Raw genomic sequence first — 19,758 nt, 5'->3', positions numbered from 1 at the left:
CATTTCCTTCGGGAGGTTTATTAAAAAGAAATCGAATTGGAAAAAAAATCAAGGGTGACTGAGTGCATGCACAGATTGTTAATGCAGTCTTGCAGTGAAGTTCATGACTACTGCTGAATTTCATTGAATGCTCTTATTTCAGAAAATTCACATTGTTTTAATATTTTCTCTAAAGGAATGGTCATGGATCACAACACGACGTACAGAATAAGAAGCATGTCTGTTGCATGTATGAGTTTATAAGCTGTTTGTCGGACTGCCTGTGTGTGAGCCAGAGCCTCAATTGCATTCCCAAAGACCCCAAGAGGGGCCCTGTGGCCCTCTGTTTGTGTCCCTTCCCCCACTAAACATGGCAAACTGGCCTCCCCCATCAGACACTTATCCCATCCCCCTCCCTCCTTGCCCCTTCTTCTCTTTGAAAGGACAGGAGATAACAGTTTGAAAGGACAGGAGATAGCCCCATAATCATTAATGTATTCAGATTGGTTTACCTGCAAACAACCCAGAGCATCTCAATCTCTGGCCCACACCATTCCAGCCAGCAGATGCAATCAAGAACACGGCAACACCGCACATAATCATTTTCAGAGATTTATGACATCAAATCACATGCACAATCTAACAGATTTAATATCCTTGGAGAGTTCAATAAAAAATAAAGAATGCAGTGTCGCATGTGAAAGTAGCAATACTGTTAATTAATACTCTCATCTGAATTAAGTTTGATTTAATAAAAATGAAGTTTAAGAAAGAAGGTGGGAATTAGAATAATTTTCTCATGACCTGCGATTTAAACCAAGCTGGTGAAATTATTTCCATAAATCTACTGAAACCTTGTGAGCATTCAAAATAGAAAAGACTTATTCATCTTCAGATCACTTGATCCTTCTTATCATTGTCAGTGGATTGGAACTTATGTTTGGCTATGAAAAAAAAACAGTAGGAGCTAATGTCACAAACATCTACGTGTGCCTGTTTCAATATATAATGGTGTTATTTCAGAAACTTAAAAAAGTTTTTGACCAGAGAATTCCTGTGATTGATTTCGGAACACGTCCAGCACGGGGCAAAGATGACCTTTAACCCCTTTTGGTGGGTGTTTTGATGAATATGAAGACTTTGTGAAAAATGAACAATAACTCTGAGTTAGAAAGATTTATGTCACCTTTGAAATCAGTGTACCTTTCGGGAATCAAGTTGAAGAGTCTCTTGGAACCACAGAAAGACTACCAGGAGCGCCACCTGGTGGACAGAAGGGCTCATTACAGGTAGTCTCCTCAGCAGGGCTAATGAGGTTTGGAGGTCATAGGTCACCGCTTGATGTCTGGACCCCCCACGGTACTGCGCAGAACAACACATTTAACACTAAAAAAAGAGCTTTTTTAGGACAACGCATTATGTTGCACTGTGTTTTTAAAACATTAACGGTAAAGATTGTGTTGTTTCCTCACTTAGCTTAATAATGCTAAAGGCGCGCTCGTCAGGCAATGATTGATTTACGACAAAAAAGTACCTATTATAATAACTAGATAAAACTGGAAACATATTTTAGACATATGTTAAACATTTTTGTGGTTACTTTTTATTGTCTGCCTTTTAAAACTAAGCATAAAAGAAAAACAAGCTAAGTAAGCAAGCATGCTATTTACAGCAGTGTCAACACACACACACACACACACACACACACACACACACACACACACACACACACACACACACACACAAACACAAACACATACATCACAGGGCAAACATTCATATCAAGGGTCAGTTTTGCTAGCCTGTGTTTCCTTGGGACACTCTGGTTTCCTTCGACAGCCCAAAAATATGCACGTGAGTTTAATAGGTGACCTCAAATGACCCCCAGGTGTTAATGTGAGTGTGTATGGTTGTGATTGTCTGCCTCTGCCTTGTGATAGACAGGTAACCTATCCAGGCTGGATGCACATGTTGATGTCAAGATAAAGATAAGTTTGTGAGTCTGCTGATGCTGAGGCTGGAGCATCCTGGTACAAGTAGAATAGAAAAATGTTAATGGGAAGAGGAAACAGGGGAAAGAGGGTACTGGGGAAAGATGATCTGCTGTGGCAACCCTTAACAGAAAAGTGCAGACAGAAAGAAAATTCATATTTGTTTTTATGAGGAAATCCCATTGATGTGATTTTGAATACAGAATATGTAATTAACAGATATAGAAGAACCTCCAACACATGTACATAAAAAAAAAACAGTACAATAGATCTGTACAGATAAATAAGTTTTTAGTCATGTGGTTGCTCTTGATACCATGACACTATCTCTGCTGTGATTAAGTTCCCCCACAAGAGGCCAGTGCTGTCTTCTTCTCGTTGTGGAAGAACCTTTAGAAACCTAAAAAATACAAGCTGGTTATTAAAGTAGCCACACAGTCGGCAGTTTATGAGCATAACACTCATTCCTCTCATGCACGCTCTGAATTTACAGAGTAAGAAGGCATGACTGTGCCAAGTGGTTAATAACCTTCTGCCCTTACTGTCCACTGAGTTACCTGTCTCAGGTTTGTATCACCAAGTGGCATTAGACTTATTTTAAATTCACAAAGCTTCATTGTACAGGACAGTGAAGTCAAGTGTGTACCCACAGACGTTGAAACTACAGAATTTGAGAGATATAAGATAGATGTATTGTACAGTTTTTAAAAAGTAATTATATTTTGTTGCAGGTTTAGGAAACCTGAGCTACTTGTAGTTCATCTGTGAATAGTGTTTGTATGAGTTATTATTAAGAAACATGTTTAATATTAGTTATTTCCTTTTATATTTGAGTACACAGTATTTTTAATGAAGAATGGAATAAACTCTAAACACAAATGTTTCATGCACATAACAATTCCAAATTATTAAGGATTGTGTGAAATGTGAAAGAAAATCCTTCCCACAAACTTCTGCTAGCCTCAATTTTAGGCAAACACAAAACATTTAAATGCAATTTCCATTAGTTGTCAGGTAATGTGAGTGAGTGCTGCATTACCAAACATTTTTGTCTCGCTGACGGTCTTGTTCAGTCATGCTGTGTGGTAGAAAATGAAAGTCACAGTTTTTAAAACTGGAAGCACGCCGCTAATGTGCAGCCATTCCAGTTCAAAGGCCAAAGTCAAGTGAATCACATGACTGTAATGTAGTCGGCATGATCCACGTTGTTATTAATCAAAGGTTTGTTATCAAATCAGCAGTTTGCAGGTCCAGCTACAGACTGCATTTTAGTCACTGCAGCTTTAATTCAGATAGCTCTCTCTTTAAATTCAGGGTGAGACTGTGGGACATGTGAGAACACACAGGCCTGTTTTTTTATTCCGTTGAACAGCATGCTTCTGTACCGATGGTCTCCTCCTGAACAGGGTTTTGAACTAACAACTGCATGCAGCCTTCCTGCCAGCTGATGTGTGCACAGCCGGATTATGTCCATGCAGTCCCAGCTCTTCTTGCTTCAAGTACTGCCTTCACTGAACAAAAGACAAGCAGCCAGGAAATGCACAGGCCAATCAGCAGCTGCCTTACATTTTGTCGGCATGTGGGGCCAGTCTCCGCTTGGCTTTTATCAGAACCGTGGAGTTGGACAGCCTGGAGAGCCGTGGCTGTGCTCTGAGCAGGCTGAGGGCTGACAGGGCTGTCCTCCATGTTTTAATAAGCATTGACATATCACACTGAGTTTTTAGCCATGCATCCACACAGGTAAGCCTTATCTTTATTCTTTCACACATGCTACACAGCTGATAAGGCACCAGCCTCTGTGGCTGATCCGTGCCTGAGTAACAATACAGGTTTGTCTGATAGGCTGAGGGGGAGGGGGAAGAGCATTTGTCAACCCACAGCATAGGAGAGAAGCTGGGAAGGAGACCTTAGCATGATACAGTGCAGTGACAGACTCTGCTAACTGGCGGGGGGGGGGCTCCGTGCCACAGGGGAGGGGGTCGCAGGTCAAGTGCAAGGTCATTGTGTCTTCATGAGTGTACAGTTTGGGAAGACCTGCTTCCTTGCGTAAAGTTGATAGGAGGCGTGAGTGTTTGTGTGTGTCCCAGGCCTGTGCTGCCAAGATGACAGGCCCGGCGAGGGAGACGGGCGGGATGGGAGCGACAGGGAGCAGCAGAGGGGAGTCCCGAGAGGAATTAACAGATGGTAAACTGACAGCACAGCAAGTTTAATTTAGGCCTCAAACTGGAATGAGAGCAAGGCAGCAGAGCACTGTTGTTAATTGTATGCGGGGCTGACATGGCAACAAGGAAACGACTGTAGACGATCCACTCACCTATTTCTTTTTCAGTTTTTTTTTTTAATCTAAAATCCAGTTTAGCTTTACCCTTTTTTTTGATTCAGAGAATATAAACAAAATGCAACGAAAAGACCTAATCCACTACTAACCTGATCAAGAGTGCTCTGAAATACCAACGATCTGAAAACAAAGCGTGTTGCAGCAGCGTATTTATTAGCGGATTGGAGAAAGTGCCTCAGCCTCACGGTGTGCACTGCCTCCCAGTGTTGTTCTCTGCTGCCGAGTGTCAGCCATTTTAGAGAGCTTCCCCTTTCTGTCCCTCTGCTCCAAGCACACTGGGTATATGTGTGTGAGAGAGAGAAGGAAAGAAGAAGGGAAGGACTTCCTCTGAACAGGCTCTGCATAGAAACCTCATCTCCTCCACAGAGGGATAAAAAGCAGGTTAGATCCACTTCTGTTTATATGCAGTGTTGTTGGTTTTCTGTGTGCATGGATCATGTGAAGAATACCATTTAGCCAGTCTCTGTCATTCTCTGCGAATTCATCCACGGTGTATTTTACATTTTTATGAGATTTGATGTAAATGTTGTCATGTTTTTTAATTCATTACTGGATGATGTCTGACGGACTGTTTGAAAAACAACCAAGGAAGCTGCGGCCTGGCTATAGTGGTGCGCACAGTGTTGCTTGACCAGGGTTCAGGAGCAGTTTTCATTGACTGAAACAGCAAATCCACCACTCAGTGCTTTGTGAATGGGGCCTGGTAATGCCTTTAATCCCCTCATTCCACCACGGAGTGAGGATTGGTGCAGACACACTTAAATCTACATTACACCCACACACACACACACACACACATCCTCTTCAGTATGACGTGTGTCTTTAAAGGTCTTCACAGGGCGGTGTATATATTTAGAATTACCTTGCTTTGAGAATTTTCCATCGGGATATTGGAAGTCATTGCAGCAGGTAAACACCCTAAACTCAGATTTGACATTACGGCAGAAAAAAAACCGACCAGTTTTAGCAGGAGATGCTGGAAAATACTCCTTTTCTTCTCAATTTTAATTCGACTTTTGCATGAATTTATCTTAAACAGTGCACGATAATCATTATTTTCGTATCCTCTTCAATGGAGTGCAAGCTGTTGGTAACATTTCATGTTGCATTTGCATGTTTGACATTCTTTAACCCATATTCTTGATTTGTGTTTAAATGCTATGGTGATTCTTTTTTTCAACAGACAGATGCATACGGTATCCTCTTGGAATTTCCACACTGCAGTGCTCCTTCTATCTTTTTGCATGAGAAAGTTCATTTGGAGGAGGACTTTGGCTTAGTTAGCGTGGATGAGTTTCAGTTTTTCCAGTTGTCCTTCCATGGAAACACCAACATATGTCCATATGAGTGTTCCTCAACAGCACATTGACTCCTTGCATCGCATCCATTGGTATTGTCGTTTGTTGGTGAAAGTCACCAGTTGACCAATTGAGACTGCTAAATTGGAAAAATGGCAGTCCATTAACTATTTTAAATGAGTGATTGAGCTGTGAACCGAAGTAGAGTCTTGAAAATTCCCACCACGAAAGTTAAGCTCAAGTAGACATGACTTAATAGAGTGTTGTGAAACAGAAGGAGCCGAGGAACAAAATATATCTGATGTAATTATCTTAAACCTGCTGGACTTTAGTAGCTTTTAATATTTTATGACGCAGGCTGGGTTTAAAAATAGGTACATAGATGAATTTCGTGCTTCAGTGTAGATTGCTGAAAATAATTTCATTGATTTAATCACTAAAACTAGAGTTACCTTTGATCTGAGAGTCTGATTCTATCGAACGCCTCGTGTCTTGCCATGTATAGCAGAGGAAGTGGAGCACGACGAGGAGCCAGTGGTGCTTTTGGTGCTGTTTGGGAGGCCGGTGTCGTTTCCAGCCTCATCTTTGTGTCCACTGTTGGGGCCGGGGCTGCGTATCAGCATGCTGGGCCACATAATAAGCTGCATGTGGTCCTGTACAACAGATTTGACTGGTGCCGTGCGTACGTGCTGTGTGCAGTGCGCACAGAGAGAGAGAGAGAGAGAGAGAGAGAGAGAGAGAGAGAAGGAGAGAGAGAGTGAGCAAGAGAGAGAGAAAGAGAGAGAGTCTTCAAAATGGACGCCATACACATACACAGAGCTGAGTGCAGAGCGAGAGAGGGAACGTGATCCTCTCCCTGTCAAGCATGAAGGGCTGCATCTTCCACGTCTGATAAAAGGTGCACGGCCGGCGTGCGTCCGCCCGGGGTTTTATGGGAACGGGGGACCTGGTTTTCAGGAGACTTTCAGTTAGAGCGAGGAAGCAGTCCTCTCTGCATTGCAGCACTGTGGTTGAGGAGAGCGGGGAGAAGAGAGCCTGTGTGGCACACCGAGCTCAGCACCCAATCAGGCACCTCCGTGTGGTGCCCGAACCAATCGGCAGCTCGCAGCCGAGGTTAAAGATTGACAATTGCAGGAGAGAGCAGCAGGGAGAGAAGGCCTTCTGGGAAACCTGGACCCATCTTTTTTCCCTCATCCCCCAACGTCCTCAATAATTGATAGAGATTAAAGAGTAGGCTGAAGAATCTGTGTGTGAGTAAGGTATGCTGTTGATTTCCTACATCGAGGCATGATTGTTATGGCAGTGGTGGGTGTGGAGAGGGATGTATCAGCAGGTTACAGCAGTCTGGATTGGATGTTCTGTGATTGAAAGATGTGTTTTTTGTCATTGATTTTGCCCGTGTCCCCGTGTCTGTCCTTCTCTCTGTGTCACGTTGCCGTGTTTTCCTGGCCTGAACAGGGCAGCATGTTGCTCTGGTAAACTGTCTGAGGTTTGTCTTTGACAGGTTAGACGAGGCAGCCAGCAAAGCCATTTTACTGTTCTCCCCCCTGATTTCGTCTGCAGATGTGCCGTGTTTCCGTCTGTGTCATCTCACCGCTCTGTTGTGACAGAGGAGGATGGAAGGTGTTGGGGAGGGTTTGGGGAAGCAGGAAAATTGAAAAGGAAGCAGTATTTTAGTTTTCAGTGATTAGAAGCAGCACGCTGGTGTGCAGCGTTCCTCAAAGTGTGAGGGAGGGAAAATGGTCAAAGCTGTGAAGCCCTCTGAGCGCTGAGGCCACGGCGTCTGCCGTGGCTTCAGAGAAAATGTTAACAGCAACAACAGGATCGACGACGGGACGCCTGAAAACCAAGGTGAATCATGTTGGACTGGTACTTGTAGAAACCTGTTGGGCGGATTTTGCATACGAGTTGGTTCAGTGCACACAGATTTCCCCCTTCAGCCAGCTGTGATGGTGCAACGCCGTGAGATCTGCTGTGGGCTTGTTAGTAATATCGTAGGTTCAGTCGTGAGACTCTCTCTGATCTGTTTGTCTTGTTTGGCTTCACAAGGTTGAGAAATTGCAGAATGAACTGTTGTGTGTTTTCATGTTGACTATTTTTAGACCAGCAGGCCGGTGGAGAAAGACGTCTGCTTTTTATATTTGGAGAATGACTCTCCACATTGAGCTGCTGTTGCGCCAGCGTCGCTTCATTTTATTATTCTTTCTTTTCTTTACTTGTCAAAGATGTGCGTGTTGTCTTTAGGTTGTCAGCGTTTACTTGCCTGATATCATTGTCATATTTCCTGGTTGACAAAGTCTGAAAAAGGGCAAAAAAAATGTTTTTTTAAGAGCTGATTTGTAACCTTGTATTATTTGCATGTAGTTTATTTTTTTCTCTTTTGTTTTGGTCTTTGTTGATGTAATGAAACTATTCGCTGAACAACAAAACAGGTCAAACACTGCTTTTTGCTTATTTGGACAAACTACCAGTACAGTTTTCTATTTACTGGAAATTACTGAATTACTGTGAAAGTGTTTGTTTTCTAGGCTTGATTTGGGTGCTCATGTTCATCAAAGTTCATAATAATTTGTGTTTTTAAGTTCATTTAAACAGGTAAATACTGAATAAAAGTATTTCTTCTTTTCTGGAGATTAAATTCACATATTTTAATAGTATAAACAACAATTCTACTTCCCATTTCCATATTGGGCTCAGTAGAATCACTACATCATCAAAAAAAAAAGGCAATTTGTATATTATGAAGTCCAGGAGCAGGCACACCTTCAATGGGGAAGTACACAAAAGCCTTCAAAATGAGAAATAAATGGATGCCACGTGTGGAGAAACCTGTTGGGTATACCTTCTGACAGTATATTTAATTTCCTCAAGTTTTAGGAACAACATCGTGGCCCTCAGCCACTGTCAGATTGATGGATATTGAGCCAGTTTCGAGTGTAATTAGTCTTGCTAGTAAGAATGACAAAAAAAGAAGTATTTCTGTTCTATTTATTCAGTATTTTACCAACTCAATTCAAATGAACTTAAAATACAAATTGTTAAGGCTGTTGATGAAGACAAGCTCCAAGTCAAGCCTGGAGAAACTTATATTTTCACCCTAACTTTCAATAGATACTGGTTTAAAGACATTTAAAATGGTTCGAATCTGAATTTGTGACAAACTTGTTTCCCAGCTGTAACCAGGCTGAAATGAGTGTGAAAGAGCGCCTGTTGGCAGCGTTAAATGTTCTTGTTTTCAGTAACTTCATTGTAGCAGGATAAGAGGAATGTGTTGAAGAAGTAGGTTGGACTATTATATAACAAACGCCTGCTGCACTGTATTACAGTCCTAACACTGTCAGTCTGATGATCTACAGACTGCAAACGAAGTGTTTAAGTGGAAGTCACAAGTAAGAATGAACTGGCTTTCCTTGATTTTGGGGTAAAAAATAATGGCTGCTTATGCTGTTACATCACCTGAGACTAATTTTATTCACTATGGTGTGGTTTAAATGGCAACCTTTTTCATGACTTTCTAAAGATTAAACATGCTCGACCTTCAGATGAAGCACTGTCTCTATTCCTTTGTGTTTCAGCGTGGTGGAGGAGGAGGGTAACACAGAAACGCAGACAGGAACAGAACAAATGGAGATTTCAACACGATCCAAAGGTAAGAAGAAGTTAGGAATCAGGTGGCGAAGCGTCTTGTTTCGGCAGGTTCTTCAGATCTGGGCTCTGTTTTGGTGGATTGCTGTGATTGTGTTTACTGGCTTCACGTGTTCAAAGACTCTGGTTGTTTTCTGTAGTTTCAGACACGGGGTCAACGGAGCGGATGGCCCCGAAGAGAAAGATGCCCAGTCCTTCTCACTCATCCAACGGCCACTCCTCGACTGAAACCTCACCCTGCCCGGTGAAGAAGAAGAAAAAGCCAGGTGCTGTGAGCGGCAGCAAAGATCAGGTACCAAGAAAACCACAGACCTGATTCAGCTCAAACCTTGATTAAAGCTGTGATCAGTCAGACACCGTTAACACCTCAGTAAAATATTGATTGTGAAATTGCAGAAATCCCACTGTGTTATGAAAGATTTAACTCTTATATTCCTGAGTGTGTGTCTCATAACCATAACTTCTATATGTTGATCATTCAAAAACTACTCGCAAACAGAGAAATCGACTTATCACTTCTCCAGCCACTCATTCATAACATATAGTTCAACACACAATACTTGAAGCACTATTTCCATAAAAAAAAAAAAAAAAAATCTATTCTGAATAAAGTTACACATTAGTGCAACTTTATGGTGCACATTCAGCCCTTTAAAGGTGACAGAGTCACACAGTACGTTGCAGGACCTGTTACCTTCCTGTAGGCGCTGACGCAGCTCATACTCTTTTCCAGTAGAGGTGTGTTTTACACACCGTCGTCGGTGCTTTTGATGCCATGAGCATCTTTCGCAGTGGAGACGAAGCAGTTGCTCGTGGTCGTGTTCAGTCAATATTTCAAGGCCTGTGTTTATTCATGGAGCACGAGCGCTCGCTCGCAGGAACGCCCTGTTCCACGTCCCACACAGTTTAAACACGTCTCCGGCTGGAAGCTGTCCAGTAACCACAGTCACAGTTGTTAGCCGCTTAGCAGCTTCACTGGATCAAACTGGAACAAAACTATGAAAGTGGAAATACATACGACTCCTTTAAAATCTTACTCTAGTGCTGCTGACTTTGATTGCTGCTCCTCTGACTCTTTATGTTTTGAGTTGAGTTGTATTTATAGTTCTGCTTTTGCATTCTTTGAAAATAACGTCAGCTACTTTATTTAGATTTTAATGTTCAAGCTGCTTTAATATATTGCTTTTGGTTGGCATCAGGCTTCCTCACTGATAATATGTTTCATTGGAATTAAAAAAAAAAGGGTTGAAACATTCCAGTTTATCACAACATCCCAAATCAGACAACACTGTGGACATGTCCAGCGAAGCTGCTGAAGAGCTGACTCTTTCTGAATACAAGCTAAAAATTTAATATGCAGAGATAACTTTGGTCAGAACTGCACTATTTAGACAATGAAAACACTTCTATGATCTGAAAAAACAACTTTAGTTTAGCTGCTCCAGGACACCCACAGAAAAGTGGCTGGGCTTTTTATTACTGCAGCTTTGAAACAGAATAAAACAATGTAATGTTGCTTTTTAACAAGAGATATATTTCTATTATACATAACTAAGTAAACCCTTCAAGGTAGTGCTATTTTTTTCTACTTTGACCATCCCTTTGCTCAGGGGACAATTTAAAGTTGCAGCTTCAATCCCAGCTGACTGGAGATTTTCACCTATTCACACCAAATCACCTCAAACACTTTTATTGAGAAAGTCTACCCAATGCGCAAGGAGAACAAGCTAATTTCTCAAACTCACGATAGTCTCACCCTTAGTTGAGATACTAATCTCTATAGGAGTGTGAGGCTCCTCAGAAACACTCCCGGTCCACAACAGATCAAGTGTTCATGCAGCAGAAATATCTGCACTTTGAAACCCACTGTCTCATCTGTCTGTTGTGCAAGTGACTGTTGATTTCATCAAGGTTGAGAGGTTGCGATAGCTACTGTGTGATTTTTGCTCTGCCAACTGCTTTATTTGAGTTGTAACTATTGAAGTCATTAGACAGAACTGATTGTTGACTGTTTTTGCTGTTCTTCACTTTAAGCTCTCATACTGAGTCTCATACAATGTCGTAATCAGATTACTTTGCAATGAGCTTTTTTTTTTGCTTAATGCTCAGTGCAAGTACTGAGACTATAAAAATCTTTTTCTCTTCGACAAAAATTGCACATAATGTTTTCATGGTTACCAATATTTTGATGAAACTTTCTGCAATCAGAATCTAATTGTGATTAATCCTGAACGACACTTTTGATTGCATTTTATGTGCTCATGCTTTGCTTGACTTTTTCTAAAAGTATTCACAAATACACAGCCGGTAAATTAAAGGCAGCGTAAATCACTTAGCATATTATGTTGACCTTTATTAGGAGGAATACTGTCCTGATTAATCCAAGCTGTTCACACTGTTCACCCTCCCGCACACTGACGATGGCTGTGCTGTAAAAGTACAGCACTGAATAAGTTAGATGGCTCGGGAGGGTACATACTGAGATGTGTTGTTTGTTTCTGTGATTTCTTTCAGATGTTTTAAAAGAATCCTGCTGATGAATAAAGCTAATTCCGTAGCAGGGTTCGCTCAGGGCAGCCTGTGCTTTGGAACAGTAAATGTGTGCCTATTGTTGATGCTTTGCATGCCTGCCTGGCTTCTCTAATCTCTAATTTTGACCTTCCCCAACTTTGTGTTTCTTTTGCCTGCATTCCAGTCAGAACTAAGACATGGTCCCTTTTACTATGTGAAGCAGCCAGCACTCACCACAGACCCTGTTGATGTTGTACCGCAGGACGGCAGGAATGACTTCTACTGCTGGCTGTGCCACCGCGAGGGCCAGGTGCTCTGCTGTGAGCTCTGCCCCAGGGTGTACCACGCCAAGTGTCTCAAACTACCAGCCGAGCCCGAGGGCGACTGGTTCTGTCCGGAGTGTGAGGTACTCGCCTAGGAATCTGAATAGTATACTCGTATCGTGAGATAAATGTAGTCAAAAAGCTATGGTCATATATATATATATATATATATATATATATATATATATATATATATATATTTTAGCTGTGTAGGGCCGGACAGTAAGTATGGACGTAAATGCTACACGCATGTTAAAAAACATTGGTGTGTTGTGTGCAATGCCGGGATGTAAACAAAGTGTTCATCTCCTTCTGATGTCTTGTAGAAAATTACGGTTGCCGAGTGTATAGAGACTCAGAGCAAAGCCATGATGATGCTAACTATAGACCAGCTGTCTTACCTACTAAAGTTTGCCCTGCAGAAGATGAAACAACCAGGCGTAAGTATCCAGTGACCTCTGTCAGCGTGAGGAATGTACCAAACTGATAAACGCTGTGTTCGAGCACATGTACGCTGTGAAAACCAGCTTGTTTCTTCTTATTCGGAGGTTCCTTTCAATGTACATCACTTAAATATCGGCATGAGTTCCTCGTAGGCCAGTCCTGATTCTTGCTTATGCAGCCTGAAGACCTTGTACTCCTGTCGGTCGTGCTAGATGTGGACTTCATCTCCTTAAAGCACTAAATATTAACGCATCAGCCCAGCATGATATAATAATGATCTGCATGTTAAATAACGTCTAATAATTAACAAATCTACGGCACTCATTGCATTAAAATGGCCCGACTGAGGCTGGAAGCCGTGAAGGCAAACGTGCTTAGCTGGTGGTGAGGATACAGCTGCCCCTCTCGCTCTCTTTCAGGACCATCCCCGCTTGTCATCTCGCCCCCCCCATGCAGCTTCCACGCAGAGAAAGACTTTTAATTGGGTAATCAATTACACCACTAACAAGACCCCGTCATGATTTCTTCCTCCACTGGTTTTCCTCCTTTTGTTTGAAGCGGCTTCTAGAGCTTTCAGTAGTAGCATGGTGGTAGCATGTTGGTGTGCGGTTCAGGGGGCGGTGGTGTTCACACAGCGCAGTCTATGTTTGTTTACATGCATTTTCTGTTCATTTTTTTTTTTTTTTTTTAGACTGAACCCTTCCAGAAACCTGTGTCTCTGGAACAGCATCCAGATTATGCTGAGTACATTTTTCACCCTATGGACCTTTGCACACTTGAGAAGGTAGAAAGTCGTCACTTTGATACTTAAAGGATGTGAAAAATAAATAGCTACAATAATGTGCGTTCTTCTTTTTCCACAGAATATTAAAAAGAAAATGTATGGATGCACTGAGGCATTTTTAGCAGATGCAAAATGGATTTTGCACAACTGTATCATATACAATGGAGGTGAGTTGCATGACGGTTGGTTTATGATTAACAAGTAGCACGTTTCTAGTAATATTACTAGAAATACATTTTAGGAAAATTAGCAAAAGTGCAAAATTTTGTCTAATCGAAACGTAACAAACAGAATGATGATATAAACTGTCTAATATAACTGTGTGCTCACATTTCAGGCAACCACAAACTCACAGCTACAGCTAAAGTGATTGTGAAAATCTGTGAACATGAGGTCAGTGTGACAATATTTGAAGTTCTGGTGTAACTGACACTTAACACTCTGAAGTCAAAATGCATTGTCCACGTTGTTTGATTCGTCTTGCTTTGCTTTGCAGATGAATGAGATTGAAGTTTGTCCCGAGTGTTACCTCTCTGCTTGCCAAAAGAGAGACAACTGGTTCTGTGAGCCTTGTGTAAGCTTCCTGAGTTATCCGTCTTTTTCTGGAGAGATGATCGAATCAGATTATTTTTGCTTTTTTTGAATATAGTTGATGAGATTACGACCGTATCTCCACAGAGTAATCCACACCCACTAGTGTGGGCCAAACTTAAGGGATTTCCATTCTGGCCTGCTAAAGCTCTGCGGGACAAAGATGGACAGGTGGATGCTCGGTTCTTTGGTCAGCATGACAGGTATCTGCCTTTTTGCATCTTACGTGGTGACGTTTTTTTGTCAATCTGATTACATTCTTTCAGATTGAGAGATCAGAATGTTACATGAACACTGAATAAAGTGATCAGATCAGTGCGCATGGTCACCAGAAACATCGTCCTTGGAAGCCATTGTTGGTGGCGGATGTGTTCAGTGGAATAATCAAGCTTTTGTGTTTCTTTTGCAACATTTAAACACAAAAAAAATAAATTCCCTTTGTTCACAGTATAGTCAGGAAGACATGAGGATAGAGCGCTTTTCTTGTTTGTGTCTCCTGCATTGGCACAGCCGTTCTTTAAGACAACACCATGCATGGAGCTGTGTGGGGTTATGTTATGTACCAGAGATGCACACAAAGCTCCAGTCTGGTGTGCTCTTTACAGAGACTTTTACATGCTGTTGTTTTGGTTGGATCAGCATCTAATCAGATTTTTTATGATCCATGTAACTGCAGCTTGTGATTTAAAGCTATATTACAGACATGATTGGTTGTTTGATTGATTGACAAATTGTTAATCTGTATCTTTCAGGGCTTGGGTTCCTTTAAACAACTGCTACCTCATGTCTAAAGAGATTCCATTCTCTGTGAAGAAAACCAAGAGTATCTTCAACAGCGCAATGCAAGAAATGGAAGTCTATGTGGAAAACATGAGGAAGAAGTTTGGGGTGTTTAATTACGCCCCCTTCAGGACACCGTACACTCCCGACAATAACTACCAGATGCTGCTGGATCCCTCCAACCCTTCATCTACGCCCATCAAATCCGACAAGCAGGACAAGATCAAACTGAGCTTTGACATGACGGCGTCGCCCAAGATCCCCTTGACCAGGGCCGTGCTGTCTGGGACCGGGGTGGGTGGGAGCGCCGCCGGGCGGCGGGCCCCTCTCGGTGACATGCCCCGCTCGCCCATGAGCACCAACTCCTCCGCCCACACAGGTTCGGATGGGGAACAGGAAACGGCAGACAAGTCCCAGACAAAAGCAGCAAACAGCCAGTACAGTGCTGGAGAGGAGTCCATGGACTGCACAGGTACGCAGCGCTTCAATCCGCCTGTTTCACTGATGCATTTAAGAGTCAGGGTCATCTGACAGTAGTTAGAGTATCTCCAACATGAAGAAAATAAATGGAGCCTGATTAAAACTAAATCAACTGGGAAATGCTGAATCTGTCCGGGTTAGTCATTCTGTCTACTCGAAGTGGGCTTTCAGGGTCTAATCTCAATAAACAACAACAACAAATAGACAGTGGAGAGTCTCTAATATAATAACACATTCCTGCCAAGTAGTAAAACCAGTGAAAGTTCTGTTTTCACTGAGTAATTGTTCAGTCAATGTTCTGTGTTTGGGAATATTTCAAGACAGGGTGTGTGATAATAACAGAACAGAAAAAGGTTAAAAATGGATCCATTGTAGGCTATTGTGCTCCTTGTAACATCCTGCTTTTTTTTTTTTTTTAAACCTGGTTCTGCAGGCAGCTCCCTGGACAGCCCTAAAACATTCCACTCCCAAGGTCCCGGCATCCCAAAGCAGGAGAAAACTCCACAGACAGGAAGCATTTTGAACCTGAATCTGGGTGAATTTTTTCGCATCGTTTGAATAATAAACATAAATATCTGCTTGTATGTGTTGAGATGTAAACCAGACCTTTAGTGAAATCTACAATCGACTTATATGAACATTGATGGAGTTATCTGTGTCTTCTCAGATCGGAGTAAAGCAGAAATGGACCTGAAGGAGCTCAGTGAAACGGTTCAGCAGAAACAAGGAGCCACACCAGTACTCACTTCCCCGAAAAGACAGATCAAGAGCCGCTTCCAGCTGAACTTGGATAAAACCATTGAGAGCTGCAAGGCACAGCTGGGTGGGGACACACGCTGACTTCTTTCTGACTGACATTCAGTCATCGGGTGGCACGAGTGTGTGGGTGCTAAGATCTCCACTCACAGTGATGTGACTGTGGTTTATTTCCAAACTGGAACTTGTTTGTGTCCAGCTTGCCAGTTGTGAATGTGCATTCAGAGGCATGCTTGTTAGTTCGAGGTTTGAGTCTTTGTGCGTCTGTGTATTGGGCCTCTGTATCGAGTGTCGAACCCTTTACTTAAGAAAGTTTTCGGCCCTAACTTGGATAAAGTGGGTATTGAAGATGGAAGAAGAGATGGACATCAAGCTATTTTCAAAAAGTTGTTGAATGAGGCGCACAGTGTATGTTTTTTTTGAAGATGTTTGAAATCGCCGCTGTCTGTGTTGCAGGTATCGACGACATCTCTGTGGATGTGTATAAAGGTGTGGAGCACAGTGACTCAGAGGACTCTGATAAATCTGACTCCAGTGACAGTGAGTACGCCAGCGACGACGAACAGAAGACGAAGGACGGCCAAGACGCTGTGGCCAGTGAAGAGGCCCAGAAAGAACCGCAGAAAAGTAAGGTCAAAGGCCAGCCGGGCCTGGGCCCAGACGGGGAGGCCAAAGCTGATTTTCTTTCATCAGCCGAGTCTGCAGCAAGCAACACTGGTGCAACTGTGTCCGAGTCTCCAACCAAGGAGAAATTAAACAGCGATTCAGAGAAAGAAATCCCAGAGAAGACCAAAGCACCACCAGAATCACCTGCATCAAAGGAGAAGTGCCACATCAAACAGGAGACAAAGCAAACTGTGCCGGTGGAGGACTCTGATTCAGAGAGGGAGCTGGTGATCGACCTCGGAGAGGACCAGGGTGGCAAGGACAGGAAAAGGAGCAGAAAAGACAGCGCCACAGCTAAAGAGTCAGCTGCTGGTAAGCCTGAAGGTGAGACATTAAAGGTTCGATCCACTGAGCTTTCAGTTTTCATCTCTCACATTTGAACTGTGTTTTTTTTTTTCCCCCTGCAGGTAAAACCCAGACCACGTCAGCACTCCCATCTCAAACCAGCACAGCCCCCTCCACGCCCTCCAGTGTGTCCACACAGTCCACTGTGGCCATTCCTGTCACCATGGTGTCCTTCACCGCCCCCTCTCCGGCCACCATCAGCCTCACATCCGTGTCCAGCGCCACTGCAACCCCGCCTCCTTCCTCGTCCGCCTCCACCACTCCAGCTTTGAAAAAACAGCGCCCCCTGCTGCCCAGAGAAACTGTGCCAGTTGTGCAGAGGGCTGTGGTTTGGAATCCCAGCACCAAGTTCCAGACCTCGTCTCAGAAATGGCACATGCAGAAGGTGCAGCGGCAGCAGCAGAATCAGCAGCCTGCGGCGGCGGCGGCGGCGGCGCAGCCTGCGTCTCCGAGGCAAGGCCAGGCTCAGGCGTCGAGTCAAACGCAAGCAGCGGGAAATGGTTCTGCAGGAGCCGCCTCTTCGTCTGCACAGAGCACACGCTATCAGACCAGACAAGCTGTCAAAGGTGAACAACACGGCTGTGAATGCATTTTCAAAGAATTAACATCAAACAGTGTACGAGCCTGTATCCATGTTCCACTTATATGGCACGATGAGTTAATTGAAAAAAACAACTTTTTTTTTTTACTTTAAAAGTACACAATATGCTTATATTGCTCTTAATATCTTACTGTAATATATTGCTTCTCTTCCTGTCGCCCAGCTGTTCAGCAGAAAGACGCTCCACTCAGCACCACCACGTCCGCGGTCACCCTGGTGTCCAGCAGTCCCGTTGCCATCATGGCCGCGTCCAGTTTAGGCACCTCTGCCTCGACTTCGCCGGGAGCCACAGACCTGTACATCCCCACCGCCTCAGCAGACGTAGCTGCAGACATCGCCAAGTACACAAGCAAAGTCAGTCATTTCACCGTTCCATTTGATTGTTTTTTAAATAACTTTTTTTTAAAATGGCATGATACGTGGTCCTCTCTCGTTTAGATAATGGATGCGATCAAAGGTACGATGACTGAAATCTACAATGACCTTTCAAAGAGCACTTCCGGGAATACAATAGCGGAGGTAGGAGTTCACACTTGCTACTTTAGTGGCTGCATTCTGTTCGCATCAGCGTTTCTTATATTTATTTTCTTATTCTAGCCTTCCCATGTGCTTTCCTCACAGATACGACGTCTGAGGATCGAAATAGAAAAACTGCAGTGGCTACATCAACAGGAGTTGTCAGAAATGAAGCACAATCTTGGTGAGAAATTCGTCAGCCAAGAGATTAATCAGCAATCTTCTTGAGTGACGAGTTGTACGTGTTTTCTTCAAACTAGAGCTGACGATGGCGGAGATGAGGCAGAGTCTGGAGCAGGAGAGGGAGAGGCTGGTGTCTGAGGTGAAGAAGCAGATGGAGGTGGAGAAGCAGCAGGCTGTGGATGAGACGAAGAAGAAACAGTGGTGTGCCAACTGCAGAAAGGAGGCCATCTTCTACTGCTGCTGGAACACGAGCTACTGCGATTACCCATGTCAGCAAGCCCACTGGCCTGAGCACATGAAGTCCTGCACGCAATCAGGTAACACTGTTAATATCATGCTGCTGATAAAGCTCAAAAACTCCTGTCTTTCTACCCGGTCTGGACGTCGCCAGTGATGTTTAATCACCATCAACATTACTTATGACAGTTTCATAAATTTGAAGTATTTTTCTTTGTTCTGTCTGTAGCCACAGCCCCACAGCAAGAACCAGAGACTGAACCAACAGCAGACCTCCCAAACAAAGGTTTAGGTCAGACTAGCAGTGGCCCAAACTCTCTCAGAGACCCGCCAGCCTCAGCACCACCAGACAAAGACTGTGAAGTGGAGAAGAGCACTGACAGTGTTGCTGTGACTTTGTCGTAACCAACATCACCATACTTGAAAATGTAAATGTATATGTTGTTTTTTTCCCCCCACTATGCTATTATAGTGGAATGTGTGTATGTAAATTGTTTGGTTCAGAAGATTGCTACAAATTGATAATCGAAATGCTCTTTTTATTTATTTTTATTTGTTTTTCTGAGCTCACACACCCTGCAGTGCACAGTGGGATGAAAAAAAACAAAATAAAACTGATAGGTAACACTAAACACATATAGAGGGCAGTTAAAATCCATTTAGCATATTCACACACTTTACTGATCTGTACAGAGAGCTGTTAGTATAACGATCTTAAAAGCATGCTACAGTATGACAATACATAAATGGTGTAATAGACAACAGTTTACGACGGGAGAAATGTAACCGATGTTTATGGACCATCTCTGATGTAGCTCAGAGGAAATCTGACAGAAATGTCTGTATATTACTCTTTTGTATGTTGTGTTAATTTATTTGTAATTCTGGTGTTGCTGGTTGTATACTGCAAAGACAATAACAAATACACACATTTAAAACAAGCTGTGCTATGATTACACTGGGACCTACAGGTACCCACAACTTCAAGTTGAGTGACAGAGATCTTGACTACTCGAAATACACAGATTATAGATAACACCGTCATAAATTATTGTTTTGCTGCAAACGGTAAAATGCAAAGTCTTGGCACTGTCATTATTTAGTTGTCTCAAAGTTTATCAGAATATTGTGTGTCTTGGTTTGATGGTCACAGTGAGATGTCATGGGTTAAAAAACTGGCCGGGTTCTGTGTGGAGTTTGCATGTTCTCTCTGTGTGTGTGTGAGAGTTCCTGCAGGTACTCTGGTGTTCTCTCACCTTCCCAAAATATGCATGGGTGGTTAATTGGTGA

General features: G+C 42.9%; 1 protein-coding gene across 11 annotated transcripts; it reads left to right on the top strand.

The window, feature by feature from the left end:
* The first annotated feature begins 3,624 nt into the window (after window positions 1–3,624).
* zmynd8 (zinc finger, MYND-type containing 8) lies at window positions 3,625–19,406 on the top strand. Of its 11 annotated transcripts, none has more exons than XM_030092594.1 (21): window positions 3,625–3,710; window positions 9,182–9,255; window positions 9,392–9,543; window positions 12,025–12,168; window positions 12,412–12,525; window positions 12,949–13,014; window positions 13,221–13,313; window positions 13,393–13,480; window positions 13,651–13,706; window positions 13,810–13,887; window positions 13,992–14,107; window positions 14,657–15,156; window positions 15,598–15,699; window positions 15,832–15,987; window positions 16,377–16,910; window positions 16,994–17,497; window positions 17,696–17,886; window positions 17,971–18,051; window positions 18,130–18,232; window positions 18,309–18,548; window positions 18,698–19,406. In XM_030092594.1, the coding sequence occupies exons 1-21, from the start codon at window positions 3,697–3,699 to the stop codon at window positions 18,871–18,873; spliced, it is 3,582 nt and encodes a 1,193-aa protein (XP_029948454.1). In that variant the 5' UTR covers window positions 3,625–3,696; the 3' UTR covers window positions 18,874–19,406. The 11 variants fall into 11 exon arrangements, with proteins under 11 accessions (XP_029948454.1, XP_029948448.1, XP_029948449.1 ...); XM_030092588.1 differs by having other exon boundaries at window positions 11,947–12,168; window positions 16,377–16,898; XM_030092589.1 differs by having other exon boundaries at window positions 11,947–12,168; window positions 18,154–18,232.
* Window positions 19,407–19,758: the final 352 nt, after the last annotated feature.

Source organism: Salarias fasciatus, chromosome 5 (assembly GCF_902148845.1).
Source record: "Salarias fasciatus chromosome 5, fSalaFa1.1, whole genome shotgun sequence".
Taxonomy (NCBI): domain Eukaryota; kingdom Metazoa; phylum Chordata; class Actinopteri; order Blenniiformes; family Blenniidae; genus Salarias; species Salarias fasciatus.
Note: the sequence above shows the minus strand (reverse complement) of the source record. Positions and strands in the feature narration are given on the sequence as shown.

What these genes read in the sequence shown, in the direction of transcription:
- zmynd8 (XM_030092587.1), top strand. An exon ending in TGAGCGGCAGCAAAGATCAG is followed by an intron (nt 9,544 to 11,946) that starts GTACCAAGAAAA and finishes CCTGCATTCCAG; the next exon opens with TCAGAACTAAGACATGGTCC. An exon ending in AGAGAAAGACTTTTAATTGG is followed by an intron (nt 13,015 to 13,220) that starts GTAATCAATTAC and finishes TTTTTTTTTTAG; the next exon opens with ACTGAACCCTTCCAGAAACC.